Genomic DNA, 17,469 nt, shown 5'->3' with positions numbered 1-17,469 from the left:
CACCTTGTTCCAATTCCAAGAGTTTAATTTTGTTCTACTTATTGATATGCGTGAGGTAGGGCAGCCTTTCATGATCATCTGAAAATATGAACCACCGCAAGCATTTTATTACGAAGTTCCTAGCTGCATGCCCTGTGAGAACAGGAGCACTGTCTATTGACTAACAACACTTCACAGGCTTATGGCCTACTATAGGAAAACCAGACCACAAAAAGTGGGGTACAGAGCTAATATAACCACTTTGTAAGGCTAATAATGCTCAAGCCACAACACACCTCCCACATGCCCAGCATGGATATCCTGGAGCATGATTTGACCAGGAAATTAACAGGGCAACAGAAGATGTATCAGCAGCGGAATAAATGAGCTTCTGCAAGCGTTCTAATTTATTGATTCCCTGCATTATTCTCAGCTCTATTATGCAGTGTGGAATATGAGTGATACTGTGTGCCCAGATATCAAACAGTCAGATTTATGGTTTTCTGAAGAACAGAAATGGGAACCCATTCTGGAATTGCTGTCAGATACTTCATTGACCATTGTTTTGTAGTCTCCTATGTATGATGATTAGAGTTGTAAAGCTTATTATACAGATAAAATTATTGTTTTGACTATTTCTACATATGGCGAGGTGATGTTTGCCCTGTCCTGGACATTTGCCCTGTCCTGCACTCTCCCTAAAGGATTGGGTCCGTAGTTTGGGGGTGCTCTTGGATTCAGAACTGTCACTTGAGGCACAGGTGAACTCAGTGGCAATGAATTTATCAGCTTAGGCTGATATACCAACTACGCCTTTATCTGGACAGAGATAGCCTAGCTACAGTTATCCATGCTCTGATAACCTCTCGTTTGGATTACTGCAATGCGTTATACGTGGGGCTGCCTTTGAAAACGGTCCGGAAGCTTCAGCTGGTACAAAACAGGGCAGCCCGTTTACTAACAGGGACTGGCCGGCGAGATCACATTACGCCAGTCCTTTTACAACTTCATCGGCTGCCAGTCCAGATCTGGGCCCGATTCAAAGTGCTGGTATTGACATTTAAAGCCCTAAACAGTTTGGGGACAGGTTATTTGAAGGAACGCCTCCTCCCATATGTACCTGCCCGGACCTTAAGATCATCTACAGGGGCCCTTCTCCGTGAGCCCCTGCCAAAGGAAGTGAGGCAGGTGGCTACTACAAGGAGGGCTTTCTCCGCTGTGGCACCCCAGTTGTGGAATGAGTTCCCCAGAGGGGTCCGCCTGGCGCCTGCACTGTACTGCTTTCGTCGCCAGCTGAAGACCTTTTTATTCTCTCAGTATTTTAACACTTAATTTTAACTTAAATGTAAAATTTACTGTTCTAACTCTGTATTTTAATCTCATATCAATTTTGCTGCGTGGTTTTATCCTGGTTGTGCTTTTTATACTATATTTTGTATTTGTGCTTTTAACCTGTTGGTAGTTTTATTATGGTTTTAATTTTTGTGAACCGCCCAGAGAGCTTTGGCTATTGGGCGGTATAAAAATATGATAAATAAATAAATAAATAAATGGCTATTTGAGCTGTAAAGCAAACTGTGTGTTTTCACTCACTGTATTCACACCGTGTCATATGTGTGTATATGTTTCAGTACTAATTGTGTGATCATATTTTGATTTATAATAGTATTATTAGCCTTACAAAGTGATTATGTTAGACCTGTCACCCACTTTTCATGGTCCTTTCTGTTCTAATTTCACATCTCTCATCTTCCTTGGCTACTACAGGAAAACACCAACAGTTCATACACCCTAAGGGAGAACTTGGCTTGCTCTTGTGTACTATGAACCTTGACATGGTCTTGGAATTCACTGCTCAGGCAGCAAAACGTCTCGAATGGGAAAAGCAGAAGCCAGAGTAGGAAGATAGATCAAGAAGGCCCATGACAGGCATTTCTATTTTGTTTGACAGTTCAAGGGTTGGCATAGTTGCTCCAACCCTTGACGATGAGTAGAACTCAATTTGAGGCTTGCACACTTTCAAGTAAGCCTCTTTGAAGCATGGATCAAATTTACATGCAGATCACAGCACTTCCATTACTATAAGAAGAGGATCCTTCTGCAAATTCACTGCCTCATCTTCCACCTGTGGAGACCTACAGAGGATCCCATAATGCCCAAGGAGCAGAAGATCTCCCACATAGCTAAGAATGCATTTGAAGATCAGAGTCTTCATGTGCAAGGTGCATCACATGTAGACCTGTGGTCAGTGGTCAGTCTCCATCAAATGGTAATATGCATCTTATAGTATCAAAGTACTATAAAGATAAGTAATTAAACAGAATACTACTTGTATACCAGTCTCTTTGGATGGATGGATGGATGGATGGATGGACGGATGGACAGGAAATACACATACTAGTGATGTCGGATAAATCCTCAGCAGAATAAAATGTATTTGGATTTCTGTGAATCTGATCTGCAAATTCCACAGCAGCCCAGCCTTTTCCAAGTCACACAGATTCTGTGGACTTGTGGACAGTTTTTGTTGTTTTGTTTGTTTTCCGGAATTTTACACAAATTTAGTGGTAGAAAAATACATAAAATATTAAAAAACCAGCCAAAAATGTGCATTTCCCCATAGGCTAAAGCATGAAAATGCTCAGTTGGGGGCTGTGAATTCTTGCAAATTCAGGAAATTGGGGGGGGGGGGACGGGACCGGGGGGGACTGTTTCTGCTAATGTGCGGATGTCAGAATGGAAGGCACCTGTCAATCTATGAAATGCAGACAGAACAGGTTTTACAAGTTCATAGATTCCCCAGTATATGTGTGTGTGTGTGTACACAGTATTAGAAAATCAGCAGTTACATATGAACACCTACCTGTACCATTGACCATATTACAATAATGAGGCCAGTACGAAGTGGTGCTGGGGGTGGGGGAGAAGAAAAAAAGAGAGAAAGGTAATCTAGGTCAGGCCAGGCCATACAGCATTTTTCAGAGACAGGTCTATGTAGATAAATACTTTACTATATCAACACAGCAGTCCAATTTATCCAAAATACTTTCTTTCTAGGACAGATGAGTGGTTCATGCTGTAGTTGTCCCACCCAGTCATCTCTATGAGCATGCAAGGCTACTGGAAACATTGTCTGTCTAGTACTGGGTGGAAGAACCAGACCATCTAAGCATACCTCAGGCAAACTGAACAGCCAAGGAGATGGAACATCGGTTTTAAGAAAGAAAGAATTATATATCCATTTTCGCTCCTTGTAGCTTTAATCTCCTCCTAGGGTGACATTCCATAACAATTTTGAAAGGGGAAAAGCCACTTCATGGTGCTATTTCTCACCATCTCTCCTGTAATAAAGGTTTCTTCTGAATCTACTCTCACATAGTCAGACACCTGTCCAGTCACCAGCAATTCATCCATTCTTTTAGTTCCCAGAGAGGACAGAACAAGATTTAAGCCTATTAGAACACAATCCTAGAGACTCTGAAGCCCCTGAACTTGGAGGTTTCCAAAATTCCTGTGCTCTGCTGCGTTGAAGCCAGGAGAAGCAGAGGAGACAATCTTTGCCTTCCTTTCCTCTGTTACTTGCCCTTTCTTTTGCCAGATGGGCTTTTCAGCCCATCTAGCAAAAGTGCTTGGGGGAGGGGGGATAACAAGGATGGAGGAGGCTCAGGATAAATAATCTCCTGGCCTCTTGAGTCTCCTCCCTCCTCACCCACCAGAGCACTCCCTTTTCCAGCCTTGGAGGCCGAAGAGCCATACAATAGCTCTCTTAACCAGTAAAATGGAAGCAAAATGGGTTACCATGGTCAGGGTAATCCATCCTTTTCCAACTTGGCACTCTGCAGATGTGTTAAACTACAACTCCCATAATACACCAGTCAGCTACTAGCCTGGAAAGATATTCTTCTACGATGAGTCCCGGAGCAAACTGCTCCCTTCTGGGATAGTCAAGTTGTAAGACACAGCTGGCAACACCCAGCCAGGAGGACTTCAAAAAAGCATGAAGGATATATGTGAAGTGGTTACGACATCAGTGAGCAAGGGGCACGTGGGCATTCACTTGCTGCCTAAACTGTATGCTCAGGCAGCAGATTTACAAAGAGCCCATTGCTTTTTCTAGAATATGCACAAAGTAGCAAGAGGTGTGGCGCAGAGCAGTAAAGCAGCAGTTTCTGCAGCTGAAACTCTCCCCACAGCCTGAGTTCAATCCCAGCGGAAGCTGGTTTCAGGCAGCCGGCTCGGGTCGACTCAGCCTTCCATCCTCCTGAGGTCGGTAAAACGAGTACCCAGTTAGCTGGGGGAAAGGTAATAACGGCCGGGAAGGCAACGGCAAACCACCCCGCTATAAGGCCTGCCAAGAAAACGTCAGCGAAAGCTGGCGTCCCTCCAAGAGTCAGTAATGACTCAGTGCTTGCACGAGAGGTTCCTTTCCTTTACAGCAAGAGGTTAAGGCTTATAGAAAACACACTTGAAGCCTCGTTGGCTTTTGCTTCTTTCTCGAAAACAAGGGAGTTGATCCTCAGGTCCATGGGCCAAATGCAGCCCCCTTGGATTCCCCAGACAGCCTTGGCCGCACCCCATTTTCCCCAGCTGCTGATTGTTTGGTGGTTTCCTGGCTTTTCCACGGTTCCCCCCCCCCATGTGAAAAAGCTGAAAAGTCTCTCCTGAGGCTTCCTTACTTGCAGGTAGAGCTTTTAAGTTACAATTATGCTGGCATTTGTTATGTTTCCCCTCTGCCCCTTCTTTTCCCCCTACCCCTTTTGCCCTGCCCACCGCTCAAACATAGCCCCCAAGTAATTTGGTCCTCGGGCTGGACAAAGTTCAATACCCCTGCTCTTTGAAAACTGGAAGCCCACCTTGAGAGAAGGGCTTGCAGAAACAGAGAGCTGCCCACGCCTATGTCTTGGCACAGCACAGATGATGTTTTAATAAGAAACGCTTTGCCCTATTCCAAGGACATGGCTTTATGGGCCAAAGAGAGATCATACGGATTGGAGGAGTCCTTGTTTGGCCCCAGGTATGGCTTTGGAGGAGCATAGCAGCACTCAACCAAATACACAGTTGAGATGGGGGATAATTGGCTCAGCAATACTACAAACAAGAAGGAACTTGGAATTGTTGTAGATCCCAAGCTGAATATGAGCCAACAGCGTGATGTGGCTGCAAAAAAAGCAAATGCTATTTTTGGCTGCATTAATAGAAGTATAGCTTCCAAATCACGTGAGGTCCTGGTTCCTCTGTATTCGGCCCTGGTTAGGCCTCATCTTGAGTATTGGGTCCAGTTCTGGGCTCCACAATTCAAGAAGGATGCAGACAAGCTGGAGCATGTTCAGAGGAGGGCAACCAGGATGATCAGGGGTCTGGAAACAAAGCCCTATGAAGAGAGACTGAAAGAACTGGGCATGTTTAGCCTGGAGAAGAGAAGATTGAGGGGAGACATGATAGCACTCTGAAAGTACTTAAAAGGTTGTCACACAGAGGAGGGCCAGGATCTCTTCTCGATCCTCCCAGAGTCCAGGACACGGAATAATGGGCTCAAATTACAGGAAGTCAGATTCCTGCTGGACATCAGTAAAAACTTTCTGACTGTTAAAGCAGTATGACAATGGAATCAGTTACTTAGAGAGGTTGTGCACTCTCCCACACTAGAGGCCTTCAAGAGGCAGCTGGACAACCATCTGTCAGGGATGCTTTAGGGTGGATTCCTACACTGAGCGGCGGGTTGGACTCAATGGCCTTATAGGCCCCTTCCAACTCTACTATTGTATGATTCTATGATCAACTACCACCACATGGAGAACGAGTGCTCTTCTGCAAGTACGCCATCTGTAACATAGTGCTTATCCCTGGATCATCAAGATCCATCTCATCTCTATCTCCCTCTCACTTCACCTAGTCTGCACTAAGTTGAGAAATAATGACATCCCCACAATTCCCCTCATCCTGAAGTCACCCTGTGAGCACACATTCCCAAACATATGGTACCTTTTGTTTTTGTAACTCTGGATCTCTGCTGTCTTGCTTGTGTTATCTTTTCCACTGTAAATTCTGTAAACCCCATCAAGTGTTTCATTGTACTTTTAGAGGGGGAGGGGAGAGAGAGAGCACAATTAATTTTCAGTACTAACAGGTTCAATTACTAAGGTGAAAAACTCATTTTTTTTAACAACACATAGTCTGAAACAATGATTTTGGTGGCTGGGCTGTAAATCGAAGTTTCAAGGAAATGCACCACATTCTTCCTCCTTGGCTGCTTACCTGTGGATATATTTTTTCTTATACATTGAGTACAGAGCTCTTACTGTCTGAAACATGAATTTACCAAGAGTAAAGGCATGGAAACTGGCTCTGCTCTCAGCTAGGTGTACCTTATTTTTAAAACTTATTATCTAGGGTGGGGTAATCCTGTCCCCACAATATACCCCCATACAATTTTTGAAGTCCAGAGATTTTCTCTGCTGATATGTGATCTTGAGGTGTTGGATTAACATAATAATTTGGGTAGACATTCTGATTCTTGGGCAAAACTTTTTTAGGGGGTATTTTCAAAATGGCAGACAATTTTCTTTAGGTCACTAGTTTTCATCAATCACAGAAGTAACCATACTGTGTTTGGTATCAAATTATAGGTTTTCAGGGTCAAGAAGTTGGCCCTGTGGGTTGCACCTCACAAGGGCTGGAAAGAATGTGTTTGGCCACAGCATGAAGAACTTGATCAGGAGGGCTTTAAACTGAATTTTACGGGGGCGAGAGTCGTAAACTTCGAGGCAACAATGGATGAAGGCCCATGCACCACAGTACAGAGAACAGCTCCAATAGTGCCCCTAAATAGTGTCCACAACAATGTAGGAACAAACATTCCCAGAGTATGGGAAACAAACAGAACAAACTTGAACTTTTATTACATGAAGGCAAATATGACCTGATAGGTATAACTGAAACTTGGTGGGACGACTCCCATGACAGGAATATAGCAATTGAAGGATATAACTTGTTCAAAATGAACAGAAGAAATAGAAAGGGAGGCAGAGTTGCACTATATGTTAAAAATACCTATCCCTGCACAGAAATACAGGCGGATCAGACTGGGAGCCCCATCGAGAGCATCTGGATTAAAATAAATGGGGCAAGGAATAAAAAGAACATGATAATCAGAGTCTACTACCAACCACCCAATCAAGGAGAAGACGAGGACGAAACTTTTGAGAAACAAATTACCAGTGTTTCAAGGAAGTGTGATGTAGTAGTGATGGGGGACTTCAATTACCCTGATATCTGTTGGGAGACCATTACTGCCAAAAGCGGCCCTTCCAAGAAATTCCTGACATGTGTGGGTGATAATTTTCTCCTACAGAAAGTGGAGGAAGGAACTAGAGGATTGGCAATCCTTGACTTGATACTGACCAATAGGGATGACTTAGTGGATAAAGTGGCAGTTACGGGAACTCTGGGGGAAAATGACCATGTAATACTTGAATTCTTGATTACAAAGCAGACAAAAGCAAAGTGTAGCCATACACGTACTCTGGATTTTAGGAAAGCTGATTTTAATAAACTCAGAACTATGATAAGTAAGGTCCCACGGCAAGTGAGCCAAATGAGAAAAGGAGTGCAGGATGGGTGGGAGTATTTAAAAAAGGAAATTTTAAGGGCAAAGTTACAAACAATTCCAACAAGGAGAAAAGATAGAAGACAACAGAGGAAACCAATGTGGCTCCACAAAAAGCTTAGAGACGACCTGAAAACAAAAAAGGATACATATAGGAAGTGGAAGGAAGGCCAGGCTACGAAAGAAGAGTACAGACAGGTGGCACAGAAGTGCCAAAATGGCATCAGGAAGGCTGAGAATGAGCTGAGATTAGTGAGGGATAAAAGCAATAAAAAGGCTTTCTTCAGATATGTGAGTAGTAAAAGACAGAGGAAAGAAATGGTGGTTCAACTGCTTAATGAGGATGGCAAATTGATAACAGATGACAAGCGAAAGGCTGAAGTGCTCAATTTCTACTTTGCCTCAGTCTTCTCCCAAAAGCGTCTATGACCCCCCTGGAGAAAGTGAAACAGAAGTTGAGGGGGCAGGATTGCAGTTTGAGATTGATAAACAAATGGTCAAAGAACACCTAATATCCTTGAATGAGTTCAAATCTCCAGGGCCCGATGAACTGCGTCCTAGAGTAATGAAGGAGCTAGCGGAAGAACTCTCAGAACCTTTGTCTATTATCTTTGCAAAATCATGGAAGATGGGTGAGGTGCCGGACGACTGGAGGAGGGCTAAAGTTGTCCCTATCTTCAAAAAGGAGGAACCTGGGAACTACAGACCAGTCAGTCTGACATCCATCCCTGGGAAAATTCTGGAGCAGATTATAAAGAAGTCAGTCTGTAAACACCTTGAAATCAATGCAGTGATTACTAGAAGCCAACATGGATTTGTCAGGAACAAATCCTGTCAGACTAATTTGATCTCATTTTTTGATCAGGTAACCTCCCTTGTGGACTGTGGGAATGCAGTGGACGTCATATATCTTGACTTAAGCAAGGTTTTTGACAAAGTACCACATGACATTCTGATTGGAACAACTATTAGGTGGATTCACAGTTGGCTACAGAATCGGACTCAAAGAGTACTTATCAATGGAACCTTCTCAAACTGGGGAGAGGCAACGAGTGGGGTACCACAGGGCTCAGTCCTAGGCCCAGTGCTCTTCAACACTTTTATTAATGTTTTGGATGAGGAGGTATAGGGAACGCTGATCAAATTTGCATATGACACAAAATTGGGTGGGATAGCTAATACCCTGGAAGACAGAAACAAACTTCAAAGTGATTTTGATAGGCTGGAGTGCTGGGCTGAACACAACAGAATGAAATTTAATAGGGATAAATGCCAAGTTCTACATCTAGGAAATAGAAACCAAATGCACAGTTACAAGATGGGGGATATTTGGATCAACAATACTACAAACGAGAAGGATCTTGGAATTGTTGTAGATCACAAGCTGAATATGAGTCAACAGTGTGATATGGCTGCAAGAAAGGCAAATGCTATTTTGGGCTGCATTAATAGAAGTACAGCTTCCAAATCACATGAGGTACTGGTTCCCCTCTATTTGGCCCTGGTTAGGCCTCATCTAGAGTATTGGGTCCAGTTTTGGGCTCCACAATTTAAGAAGGACGCAGACAAGCTGGAGCGTGTTCAGAGGAGGGCAACCCGGATGATCAGGGGTCTGGAAACAAAGCCCTATGAAGAGAGACTGAAAGAACTGGGCATGTTTAGCCTGGAGAAGAGAAGATTGAGGGGAGACATGATAGCGCTCTTCAAATACTTAAAAGGTTGTCACACAGAGGAGGGCCAGAATCTCTTCTCGATCCTCCCAGAGTGCAGGACACGGAATAACAGGCTCAAGTTAAAGGAAGCCAGATTCCAGCTGGACATCAGGAAAAAATTCCTGACTGTTAGAGCAGTATGATAATGGAATCAGTTACCTAGGAAGGTTGTGGGCTCTCCCACACTAGAGGCCTTCAAGGGGCAGCTGGACAACCATCTGTCAGGGATGCTTTAGGGTGGATTCCTGCATTGAGCAGGGGGTTGGATTCGATGGCCTTGTAGACCCTTTCCAACTCTGCTATTCTATGATTCTATGATTCTATAAGTTTAAAGAATATGTTGTTTTAATTGTCAGAGTACTCCTGCCATTTTCCAAGATGCCGCTGAAATGTTGTCTCATTTTCTCGACAGATCAGCATACAAATACTACACACTACACTTGATCTTAGCCAAAAGGCCAAGAATCATACAAATATGATTTTAGCTTTAAACTATAGGGTTTTTTTTTGGGGGGGGGGGTTTGAGCAGGTCAACAATTCCATTAATTTTGATGGAAAGACAGTCCTTCCATCATTTTTAAAAATGGCACCCAGACTTTTATTCTTGCAATAGGCCATGTAATGTGAATGTTTAGCTTATATTCCATGATATATGCTAAAACTTTATGGTTTATTGCATCATTCATTTTAAAAAATGAATGAAATTTGAATATATTTTATTTTGTATACTCATCTGGTGCTACTATTGTATCTAAAGACTTGCTAAAACAGAACAAAACACACATTTATATAGAAATATTAAAGCAGTTTAACATAAGTGTTTTTGCAATCCCCCCCCCCAAACATTTACAGAAATGTGTGCATTTGACCACTGTGTTTCGACAAGGGCATCTCATTGTACCACAAACCTTACAGTTACATACACATAAAAGATCACTTGGCAGGAAATTCAAGAACATTTTGGTCGTAAGACATCATTATCGTTTTCCCAACTGTAATCACATGGGTCTATTTCTGGATGAACACTCTCTAAGAGGCACATACATCTTCTTACCAGATAAAATGCTCTTGTGATATGCTCTCTTATGGAGCATGATGTGGAAGGAAACTCACTGATTGGTCCTGATCTTTTATATTCACTGAAACACAGACCGTCAAAAGTGTCATATTTTGAGTGAGATTTCCAGATGTGGACAAGGTACTTCTCCACTTCCTCAAAATGACAGTCATCAGGTGTTTCCCCAAATTCAGTAAGATGTTTTGTTGGTTCAGCACTTTGAGCTCCAACTTTTGTCCTGATTTTGCTCATTTCATCATCTCCTGTTAGAATATGAGCCTTTATGACTACTCTTGACATCTGTGGACCTATCTTTTTGAAGAGTTCATGAACTGGAATGAAGTGAACATTTTCCTGTTCCAAAACATATCCATAACTCATACATACCTTTGGAAACCCAATTGGACATAAATCAAAGAAGCAAGATGATGACATCAGTATCATTTGAAAGCCCAACAACTCTCTCTGCAGTGTAGCGAACTGCCCAGTCTACATGTGGAACAATTCTAAGGTCAGCCTCTTCCAATCTATTCATTAGTTGTTCAAGAACATGAGTCCCTTCTCTTGTGAACATAACAGCAGGTTCCAGCTCATCAACAACAACTGAACCACTAGATATCAGTGGAAGTATAGCTTTTCCTGCTTCCTCTTGCAATTTTGTTCATGCTAACTTCTGCAAATTTGTCTTGTTTGAGGTAGATGACCAGAATGTTTCAAGCTGAACAGGTATTGGTATATTGCTTTCAATTACACCCAGATCTACTGTACCAGTGGTAGATTCTCTTCTTATCCTCTCGCATTCCTTTACTGACAGCTGCAAATAGCTGTCGAAAACAAAATGAAGTTCTTGAAGACAACATACAGATGTTGATCCCTTCACTATGTTGTTAACAACTTCTCCAAAGTTCATCATTGCTGACATCTTAACCATTCGTACTTGGGACATAAAGTCAACTACAACAGTGGTTTTCAATGGTGAATATGCATTGAATTCAAAATCTTCAGGGGAGAGATGCTTCTCAAGCCGTGCTATGAGAATGTTTTCTGCTGTTTTTGTAGGTGCATCAACATCAAACAGCATGTTTCTTGGCAGTACATCATGCTGCATAATTTTCTCTATTAATTCTCCCCTTCCTTTAGCAATTTCCATATCTCTGTGTGCTTGAGCAATTACTTTCTTAGTTATCACTTTGGGTGTGGTAGGCTCTGTGATGCTTTTTGTAGCAAAAGATGATAGCTTTACTTTTAACATTATGTCTGACAGCTGTTTATTTTTTGATATAAATCTTTCCTGCTGGAGGTGCTGATACAGGTCTGAACCATGTCTTAAGACATCAAGGCCCGACAATACCTTTTGAACTTTTCTGGGATCTTTGAATGGTTTGCTCCAACTTCATATCCGGTGCTACAGCACTGAACCTCCCCTCTTTACCCTTCACAAAAAATGTCCTTCAATGAATTTTGGGTAAAGGAAGGGGTTCTCATGCTCCAGTTTCTTTACTCTCTCCAGGTACCAGCTGCCATAACATAGGTAATTGATGCAGTCAAATTCATGAAAAATGTGAAGTAAAAGACTCAACAGTGTCAACATGAAGATTCCAGTTACCATCAATATCAGCAACAATCAAGTTTTTCCACTAGTGAAACTATTTTGAGGAAGATTTCCCAGTACCTACACAGTTCAGAATTTTCTCCACATTCTTTAACAAAAGCTTCGATATATGACCTTACCACTTAGTGCATCAAACATTTTGTGAGCTTTATTTTGGTCCGTTACCTCCTGAATGACTTCCAAAAATACTGATTTGTCCTCTCTGCACTTAAAGGATTCCACTGTAGTGATTGTATTGCCTCTGATATTATTATCATACCTGCGAAAGACCAAGTATAATGTCTTCCATTCAGGACTGACTGGATAGTTTTACAACCAAAAAATTCTGCCTCAATAAGGGCATCATCCATGCCACTTCCACTGATGTATTTTCCTGCACACTTTAATGCTACTTTTGTCATATGGAACATGCCCATCATGGGATACAGATCAGTGAATTCTTCTGGACAAGACAGGAAAATGGCTGATTGCATATATCAATAGTCGCTTCGGTGTCATTTTAAAAAATGGTGGAAGGACTGTCTTTCCATCAAAATTAATGTCACTGTTGCCCTGCTCAAGCCCCAAAACCTATAGTTCAAAGCCAAAATCACATTCGGATTTTGATTTGTTGAGAAAATGAGACATTTCAGCACCATCTTGGAATATGGCAGAAGGAGTTCTCTGACAATTAAAATAACATATTCTTTGAACCCCGTGACCCTTAAAACCTATAATTTGATACCAAACACAAGACAGTTACTTCTGTGGTTGACGAAAACTAGTGACCTAAAGAAAATTGTTCACTATTTTGAAAAGAGCCCCTAAAAAAGTATCAGAATGTCTAGCCAGGAAATTATGTTAATCCAATACCTCAGGATCATATATCAGCAGAGAAAATCTCTGGACCTCAAAGTTTTTACGGGGGTATATTGTGGGGAGGGAGAGGCAGGAGGGAGAGGGGGAACAGTGTCAACTGCTCTTCCTACATTCGGGGCATGGAACCTCTCTTGGCCCAAGGGCCAAACTGGCGCCAGGGAAGCAAGTTTGTGTCTGCATGCCAACAGTGGGTGGGGCCAAGTTCCAAGGTGGGTGGGACCATCCCACTGCTGACACGTGGCCTATAGTTTAAAGGCAAAATGGCATTTGTATTTTGATTTGTTGAGAAAAAGAGACATTACAGTGCCAACTTGGAATATGGCAGAAGAAGTACTCTGACAATTAAAGTAATATATTCTTTGAACTCCTTAACCCTGAAAACATAATTGCCATTCACACACTGTAACAGTCACAAAATCCTGTCCCCCTTCCAAACACACACACACACACACACTCAAGACTCTTCCTTGACACCACTGGAGGCTTTTTCAAAGCCTGATTGCCAAGAGAGAGAAGGCGGAATGTCACAGTGTTAGGATTAGAGGGCTAGCCCTCCCATTCATAGCAGTGGACGTCATGTAAAGCCAGGGAGTAGACCCATGGCAGGAAGAGCAGGTGTGCTTCCCTGTATGTGCTCAAAACACTTCATACAGTGCACAACATCCATGGGGGCACCACAGGAAGCCAGGGACTCATCAGCACAACCCCTTTCTCTGCAATTCCCCCAGCACAGCGAGAAAACAGAGGGGCCACACACCCAATGTGGGCCCTGGGGCGGGAATTCTGCCCCCACCTTTAAAACGTTCTAGATCTCTTGTCTAGATTTAGACAATAAGGAGTCTCTGCTATGAAATCCAATGTAACTCATTTGATGTCACCTCTTACATCTAGCCTCTGATGGAATAGCCATCTTTTGAAATAGGATTTGGTTTATGTCCATTACTTTTAATTATATATTTTGACTAGAGCTGTGCACTGGCACCGAATCCGAGCTGAGGCGGGCTGATTCGGCCTGCTTTGGCTCGGTTCCGAAGCAGTTCCGGCTCAGCCTGAGGCACCACGAAGCTGAAGCTGATTAGCTCCAAAGCTTTGGGTCGTCTCAGGCCAATTCTGAGTGGTACCATGCAGGCCTTACCTGCCACTTCTGCTGGCTTCCATGGCTGGCGGCGCAGATAAAAATAACTAGGCCGCACACGATTTTAAGATATCGCAGGACCTTTGAGTTATTAGTACCTCTATGGCCACTGTAGTTTGTGGCCATAGAGGTACTAAACTGTCACAAGTGATTCAACTTCTCCATTGGATGCATACATACCGGAAGGAATACTCCAACTGTCCTTTCAACATTTGCCAGTGGGATTTTCTTCAAGAAAGGATCTTCATAGCCCCAGAGAATTTCTTTCACATTTCTGGTTTGAAGGAATTTTGATTTGGATGACTTGATCCAGACGTCCATCAAGGCCTGTATAAATCCCGTTTGAAACAAAGCAGGGGCAGCCTGGAACAAACAAAAATGTGCATCTCCCATGACTCAGCTTTACTTCTTTTAAGCAGACTACAATTAATTCTATTTATGACCTCATCAAAGCATAATAAAACCTTTTTGAGCATCAGTGACTTATGCGGATGATTGAAATCAATACAGTTAAACACACATATAAGAGTAGTCACAGAGTGCAGTTTTAGGAGGAAATATTTACAACATCTGGGAGTACTTAGAAATAAAATGTGGCTGACAAACTTGGGTGCTATGTCCCAACATCCTAGATCCCTATGTACAAAGAAGTTGGTTCAATAAAAAGGTAGGCACTTTCCCTGCCTGTAACCTGCAATCTGACATTGCGCAGCTCAGCAAGAGCTGAATGCTGGTTTTGAGCGTGAAACGAGGGGTGCGCTTTGGATTTGCCAGAATCCCAAATTGAATCAGGCTGATTCGGAGATGTCAAAACTGAATCCCAAATTGAATCAGGCCGATTCGGGAGATGTCCAAACCGAAGTGAACCGAATCTGAACCCAAATCTATGGAACAACACAAAGAATCAGACACGAATGCAAAATTTGATACATTTTCCTCCAAACTCTTCAGATGAAGAAAACACGGGGGGGGGGGGGGAGAGAGGGAAAGATGTAGTTTTGTGACTGACAGCTCCGGCTTCTAATCACAGTGGATGGTTTTACCAGGGCTCTCCAATCCCAGTGCTTTGGGGCAGGGATGCTGAAGTAATATATCACAGACCTGTTCTGATATTCAGTGATTTTTGATAGTTCTCTTTACCAGGAGCTGAAATATTAAGACGAGTTTTGGACAGGTCCTGTAGCTCAGTGGTAGAGCATCTGCTTTGCATGCAGAAGATCCCTGGTTCGATCACTGGCATCTCCAGGTAGGGCTAGGAAGGAATCCTGCTTGTAAACCCTGGAGAGCTGCTGCCAGTGTTGTTGACAATACTAGATGGACGAATGGTCTGACATAGGAAAGGCAGTTTCCTATGTAGCATTGGGTGGCTGTTTGAAAAATGCTTGATATTTAAGTCCTTCTACTTCTACCACTGTATCCTCTGCATCGATTATCCATCTCCACCCTATTGCACTGTCTGTGACTTTGGTAGCAATGGAGCACCAAACAAAGACGCCTTAAACTCTTTTTCCTGCATTTCTCCCTGGCCATTGCAGCTATCCTTCTGAAATTTTGCATCTGATGTGTGCCATCTTCATAACACAATGCACAACACAGAGAAAGGAAAAGGAAACAAAGCACTCCCCCACAACAACTTTGAAGGTGTGTGACAAACCCCTGTATTCTGAAGTAGCTCAACAGAGCATCTGGTAAGTCAGTGCTATGCCGGAAGTTCTGGAACACCTGAATAGGCTTATCTCACCTTCTTCTGTAATGTGGTTCCAAAATTAATGTAAGCTCTATTTTAGGACAGCCTAAGTGCTTCAAACCGGCCAGCTCTTTTGTAATTCAAGCGTTCAGTTGTTAGGAAGATGGGCCCAGGCACCAAACAATTTTCTGGTTTGTTAGCTAAGCCATCGACATCAGAAATGGAAATGCTTCACTGGACAAAACAATTATCAGTTGCCTCTAAGGACCTAGGTTTTGCTGAACTTAGTCTCCCATAAAAGTAAGAGTTGCTCACTCCTGGAGAATCTTCCATAGAAAATCTAGCTGGAGGCCAAGATGCTCTCTCTTAGACTATCCTCTCTGTAAGGAACTTTGTACATGCTCTTGAACCCCAAAATTATTTTATTTGGAAGTCTATGTGATGGATGCCTTCCTTTCCCCTCTCCTTCTCCCAAAATAAATTCCCTTTCTGGAACCCAACACTCTGCTCAAGTAGGTAATGATTTGATCTGGAATAGGGCTGTGCACGGACCCCCTGAACTGCTCCGCACCCAATCCGCAAATTCCGGATCGGGCCCACCCCACCCCACATTGATCCACCTATGGTCTACTGCGCTCCACTGCGGAGCTCCAGCTCCGAATCTGAGCTCCGCAGTGGTGACGGTGGCGGCAGGTAAGGCCCCCCTCCCCCTTTTCCTGCGTCCATCACAGTCCGGCGGCTGCTTCAACTGAGCCTGAGGTCTCAAACAGGAAGACCAGGCCGCAGCCGTAGCCTGGTCTTCTGGTTTGAGTCCGTGGGCTCAGGTGAAGCTGCTGCCGGAACGTGACAGACTCAGGTAAGACCTTTCCCCCCTGCCCCCTTACCTGGCTCTACTGCCGTCGCCGCACGGACTGCAGTGGTGGAGGTGGTGCCAGGTAAGGCCCACCCTCCCCCTCCCTCCTCCCCCTTACCTGCATCCATCATGTTCCGGCAGCGGCTTCACCTGAGGCCAAGGCTCAAAGCGGAAGGGCAGTCCGCGGTTGTGGCCTGGTCTTCTGGTTTGTGTCCTCGGGCTCAGGTGAAGCCACTGCCAGAACACGACGAACTCAGGTAAGACCCTTCCCCCCTGCCCCCTTCCCTGGCTCCACCGCCAGCGCCACATGGACTACGGTGGTGGCGCTGGTGCCAGTAAGGCCCCCTCCCTCCTCCCCCCTTTCCTGCATCCGTCGCGTTCCGGCAGCGGCTTCACCTGAGGCCAAGGCTCAAAGCGGAAGGGCAGGCCTCGGTTGCAGCCTGGTCTTCTGGTTTGAGCCTCAGCCTCAGTTGAAGCTGCTGCCGGACTGTGACAGAGGCAGGTAAGCTTTCCTTCCCACTGCCCCCTTACCTGGCTCTCCTGCTGTCGCCACACGGATGGCGGCAGCACCAGGTAAGCCCCCACTCACCTTTTTTTCAGAGCTCTGGATCAAGGCGAAGGATTTGCTTGGTCTCAATCCTCTTTGCCTCGATCCGCAGCCCCCCCCGAAACGCTTCATCTCCGCCTTTGTTGGAGGCGAATCAGGCTGCCTCGCTATTGCTTCTACGCTCCGAAGCGAAGCAGAGCACAATTCTGTGTGTGATGGTTCAAACATTTTTTGCTGGGACATTTTTACTTAAGAACTCTTACCCATATGAAGCACTGCATGGTCACAAAGCTACCACTTGCATTCTTATGAATTTCACAAGGTGCATTTCTGGGCTTTGGGCAACCCCTCCCCCTTGCATTTTTAAGTCATTTTCTAGGGCTGGGTTGGGTTGAAGGGAGGGGTCCTTGGCAAAACTCCCAA

At 44.0% G+C, this 17,469-nt stretch overlaps 1 protein-coding gene across 6 annotated transcripts in view; it reads right to left on the bottom strand.

Annotated features, from left to right (window-relative positions):
- Positions 1-17,469, bottom strand: part of CD36 (CD36 molecule (CD36 blood group)) — a 94,060-nt gene that overhangs the window by 14,577 nt on the left and 62,014 nt on the right. For all 6 annotated transcript variants that reach the window (XM_063134214.1, XM_063134215.1, XM_063134219.1 and 3 more), the window contains exons 5-7: positions 14,140-14,322; positions 5,962-6,053; positions 2,843-2,889 (exon numbers count right to left, since the gene is read on the bottom strand). In XM_063134214.1, the coding sequence (XP_062990284.1) occupies positions 2,843-2,889; positions 5,962-6,053; positions 14,140-14,322 (322 nt within the window). The remainder of the gene's footprint in view (positions 1-2,842; positions 2,890-5,961; positions 6,054-14,139; positions 14,323-17,469) is intronic.

Source organism: Elgaria multicarinata, chromosome 9 (assembly GCF_023053635.1).
Source record: "Elgaria multicarinata webbii isolate HBS135686 ecotype San Diego chromosome 9, rElgMul1.1.pri, whole genome shotgun sequence".
Classification (NCBI taxonomy): domain Eukaryota; kingdom Metazoa; phylum Chordata; class Lepidosauria; order Squamata; family Anguidae; genus Elgaria; species Elgaria multicarinata.
Note: the sequence above shows the minus strand (reverse complement) of the source record. Positions and strands in the feature narration are given on the sequence as shown.